At 48.1% G+C, this 4,821-nt stretch overlaps 1 protein-coding gene across 1 annotated transcript in view; it reads left to right on the top strand.

Moving 5' to 3' along the window:
• Positions 1-896: 896 nt before the first annotated feature.
• Positions 897-4,821, top strand: part of ttc29 (tetratricopeptide repeat domain 29) — an 11,469-nt gene continuing 7,544 nt past the window's right edge. The window contains exons 1-5 of the mRNA XM_083640002.1: positions 897-991; positions 1,912-2,003; positions 2,905-2,991; positions 3,654-3,713; positions 4,738-4,751. Coding sequence (XP_083496128.1) covers positions 1,933-2,003; positions 2,905-2,991; positions 3,654-3,713; positions 4,738-4,751 — 232 coding nt within the window. The 5' untranslated portion in view covers positions 897-991; positions 1,912-1,932. The remainder of the gene's footprint in view (positions 992-1,911; positions 2,004-2,904; positions 2,992-3,653; positions 3,714-4,737; positions 4,752-4,821) is intronic.

The following is a 4,821-nucleotide window of genomic DNA, read 5'->3' as shown; positions in this document are numbered from 1 at the left end:
ACAGAAAGTAATATTGTAAAGTAACTTATTACTTTCAAATGGAAGTAACTAGTAATATGTAGTATATTACATTTTGAAAGTAACTTGCCCAACACTGAATATAAACATCATCCAAACATAAACCTCCCGCTTCAGAAGATAACCCACAAAAAAATATTCTAGCCTATAATACAAATATACAAAAATAATACACACATCCAAATAGGACAAAATCTGCAGTAGCGTCAAACAGCCTACAGGGCGGCTATTTTTACCAGTCGGTGTTGAGGCCTCTCGTCATAGACGCTGGTTTAGCTGGCTCAGCCTGGCTGGGGGCGTGGTCAGGGTGGGGGAAAAACCCCCGTTCTATCCATTCAGCAAAGTTAGAATTTAGCTGATAGCCCTAGCCCAGGCAGACACGATCGGGGATTTAACCACCGCAGTAAACCCACATCTGAGCAGACGTCTTGTGTTCTGCTCTAGAACCCCCAAACCTGTAGTTTAGAGCCGCAGCACCGTCTTTTGGTGGGTCAGCCCATTGAGATATATGGGCGGTTTTACCCCACTCGCCGATTAACATTTTGTGGGCGTTCCCAGACATGCGGACTGTCTCTATTAGTTGAGAAAGATAGCTTAGAGAAGGCAATAAAACTAACATTATCAAAAGGTAGGCTAGAACACGTGGAGGATTATTAACATTAACAATTGTCTATATAGGCCTACTGAATATCTGTTCCTGATGAGAGGACGTCAATGTTGCTGCTTTTCACTACTGATAACCAGCTCTCAGGTCAGTTCGGAATGGGACGCGGCCGGCGGCAGCAGGGCAGACAGAGGCAGCTGTATTGGAATGGGACGCGGCCGGCGGCAGCAGGATAGAGGCAGCTGTATTGGAATGCGGCCATGTTGTTGCCATGGAGACGGCTTTGCTCTGCTGCTGCACGCGACGCAGGAGAAGAGTTTGGAGAAACTTTCTCAAACTTTTCCATCGCGGAGAAACATTAACAGACAGGTACGAACATGATGTTACTGTTACTGTGTGCTTTATGCCTACTTTGTTATGAGATAGAAACATAATCTAAATATGCTACAGTCCATATGGCTACATGATTAGGCTACTGTAATAGGCTAACTATCATCATGTTAGGCTTGTACAGTGTATAGCCAGCTAGCTTAATTAACGTTAGCTAACATTAGCTAGCATAGCAATCCCCTATGGGGGGGGGGGGGGGTCCTACCTCTGTCTGGGGGAGGCCCACAGTTACACGATTGGAAACTGTCACTGAACATGGATAGACAGACAATAATGTGTCTTTGTTGAGTTCAACAGACTTTCTGAATGACAGGCCTTCTAGTCCTGGTTCAGAGGTTCCAGAGTATAGGCTATACCAGAGTTACATTTTCTGCAACAGTGATTTTCAAATCTGCGTATCGTATTGCATATGACCTATATACCGTGTTGCTGTATCCGATCACTGTTTGCTGTATAGTGTGTACAACACATTAGATCTAATAGAGACACTATATACACACAACACACAAACTACTATTTCATAGAACATATTACAAAATCATAGCCTCAGTAAAACATTTCATATCAGAAATAATATAGGAGAGCCTCAGACAGATACCTCACCCTGTCTGTAACCTGTGTCACTTCAGCCTGTCGTGTCTGTGAACCTGTCTGTGAACCTCTCTGCTGTCTGTGAACCTGTCTGTGAACCAGTCTGCTGTCTGTGAACCTGTCTGTGAACCTGTCTGCTGTCTGTGAACCTGTCTGTGAACCAGTCTGCTGTCTGTGAACCTGTCTGTGAACCAGTCTGCTGTCTGTGAACCTGTCTGTGAACCAGTCTGCTGTCTGTGAACCTGTCTGTGAACCAGTCTGCTGTCTGTGAGCCAGTCTGCTGTCTGTGAACCTGTCTGTGTCTCCAGCAGGTTGAGTGACAGCCGAGGATGAGTGCAGTGACGTCACCGCCGCTCTCTGAGCCGTCTCTACCAGACATCACCAACAAGACCCAGAGCAGGTAGGTCCTCCAGGTAGTGTAGCGGTAGATTCCCTGCCTACCAACACAAGGGTCGCAGGTTCGCGCCCCCTGTGTTGCCTCCGGCTTGGTCGGGCGTCCATACCGGCACGATTGGCTGCGTCTCCGGATGGGAAGCCAGATCAGGGGTATAATGTGTCCTGGTCGCCGCACTAGCGCCTCCTCTGGTCGGTCGGGGGCGCCTGCTCAGGGCGGAAGGGAACTGGTGGGAATAGCGTGATCCTCCCACGCGCTACGTCCTGCCATCCTCCCCGCTGTCAGGTGAAAAGAAGCAGCTGGCAACTGCGCATGTGTCGGAGGAAGCATTGTGCTAGTCTACGGCTCTCCCCAGATCGGCAGAGGGTGGAGCAGCGACCGGGGCAGCAGGGCCAAGTACAATCGGGGAGGAAATGGGGGGGGGGGGGGGGGGGGGGGGGGGATCTGGAAGAAATGACCCAGAGCAGGTAGACCTAGATCAGATAGACCCAGAGCAGGTAGACCCAGAGCAGGTAGACCCAGAGCACATAGACCCAGAGCAGGTAGACCCAGAGCAGGTAGACCCAGAGCAGGTAGACCCAGAGCAGGTAGACCCAGAGCAGGTAGACCTAGAGCTAGTCTCGCTTGCCAGACTATCTCAGAGCAGGTATCAACAGATACGTTGAGATTCAACCTATATGTGGTTTTGCAGAAACGTAACATGGGAACATTTTATTCTGGTGAGGGGGTGGTCTCACTGGAAGATAGATATAACTGGATAAAAGAGCTACATACAATTCAAATGTAAAATGGAACGTGTGTGTGTGTGTGTGTGTGTGTGTGTGCGTGCGTGTTGGTGTGCGTGTGTGTGTGTGTGTGTGTGTGTGTGTGTGCTCATGCGTGCGTGTGTGTGTGCGTGTGTTGTCAGCAGGGTGAAGCAGGTGAAGGAATCCGTCCAGCCTGGATCAGCACCAGACAAATCATCCTGGACCGTCTCCAAGGAAGACATAGCGCTGTGAGTTTGGTCTCCATGGCAACGACCTGCTTACCTGGTTAATGGAGAGAGAGAGAGAGAGAGAGAGAGAGAGAGAGAGAGAGAGAGAGAAACATTGTCCAGTCTACCAGAGCAACAGATCACAGAATCACTGATGCTGGCCTGGGCTTTTCTCATGGAGGAAGAGACACTCTACCAGTCACTTTAAAAGCTGTTAGCCAGTGTGTGTCGGCTCAGACAGAAGGTCAGTGCGCTCTCTGCTGGTCAGCACGAGAACTTCCTGTTGAACACAGACCAGGCAACATTTTGAGGCGACTGTTCTCAGGACAACATTGCCCGTCACCGTTGCTTGAAAAAGTTGCTCTCATGCAGCGCCTCCAGTGATGTTGAAGGATTTGTTGCTGAGCAAATACAGTTAGTCTACAGATGTTTGTGTCAGCAGCAGCAGCAGCAGCTGATACAGTGTTATTATTATTAGACAGTATACAATGTTTTATTCTGTGTGAGAGATAGATCCACACCACATAGACTGACCATGTCTCTCTCCCTCTTCTCCTCTTTCATCCCCGTGTTCTTGCTTTAACATATTAACCTTTCCTCTCTGTCTGTCTGTCTGTCTGTCTGTCTGTCTGTCTGTCTGTCTGTCTGTCTGTCTGTCTGTCTGTCTGTCTGTCTCTCTGCAGGTTCAGAAACAGTCTAAAGCAGAACATCTGTGTGGAGTTGCTGCAACAAGGCTACCACAGGTCTCTCTCTCTCTCTCTCTCTCACACTCAATTAAATTCAATTAAACTCAAAGCAGCTTTATTAGCAGGGGAAACATGTTTACGGTACGTTGCCAGAGGAAGTGTGAAATAAAAACAACAAATGTGTGTACAATTAAAGATCTATAGAATAATAAAGGATAAAGGATAATAAAGGAGTGTGTAAAAAGCTGTGCAACATTGCAACCAAATATATGCTAATATACATCAGAGTAGATCAAATGAACTTCAAAAGTACAAAGGGGAAAACTGTGCTTTTGCTGTTGAACGAGATATACAGGCCCGCTCCAACCCATTACGCAGAGTACGCAGACTGCGTAGGGCATCACGTGACTGGCCACAAATTTTTTTTTTTTTTTTTTTTTTTTGGTGCCCTCAGTCAGGCCACTCACTGAACAGCAGGCCAGGCGCCGCCTACTGGTTTACTAGTGGTTTTATTACTTTATTCAGGGTGCATCTCATTGTAAAATTGGACTCGGCCCAAATTGGCTTCAAACGGCCCAAATTGGGCTTCAAGCGGCCCAAATCTGGCTTCAACCGGCCCAAATCTGGCTTCAACTGGCCCAAATCTGGCTTCAACTGGCCCAAATCGGGCTTCAGACGCACGCACGTCGGCCTGTATCGGCCTGGCCTGCTTGGTATCTAATGCCCGGCCTGAATTATGATCCCAGTCCGCCCCTGCTTGCATGTACAGTTTAACAATCACTTGTTTGCTGACATGTACAGTAATTCTAACAATTGTTTGTTTCCCACATGTAATGAAATGTGAGATACACTAGTATCGTTCATAATTAATGATTTTGCAGTCTTTCGTTTGACAGTTATTGAAAGTTTTACGGGGGGGGGGGGGGCACCACAGAACAATTACGCTTAGGGCACCCAAATGGCCAGGAACGGCCCTGGAGATATACAGCAGCTTTCCACAAAGGCAGCTGATAAAAGGAGTCGCCCCTCAGGTCATTCTCTGTTGAGGCTGACCAGGCTGTGTGTCCCTCAACTGCTCCAGGATCAGATCTGCAGGTCTCTCCCTCTCTCTCTCTCTCTCTCCCTCTCCCTCTCTCTCTCTCTCTCTCTCTCTCCCTCTCCCTCT

Source organism: Poromitra crassiceps, assembly GCF_964638095.1.
Source record: "Poromitra crassiceps genome assembly, chromosome: 7".
NCBI lineage: Eukaryota > Metazoa > Chordata > Actinopteri > Beryciformes > Melamphaidae > Poromitra > Poromitra crassiceps.
Note: the sequence above shows the minus strand (reverse complement) of the source record. Positions and strands in the feature narration are given on the sequence as shown.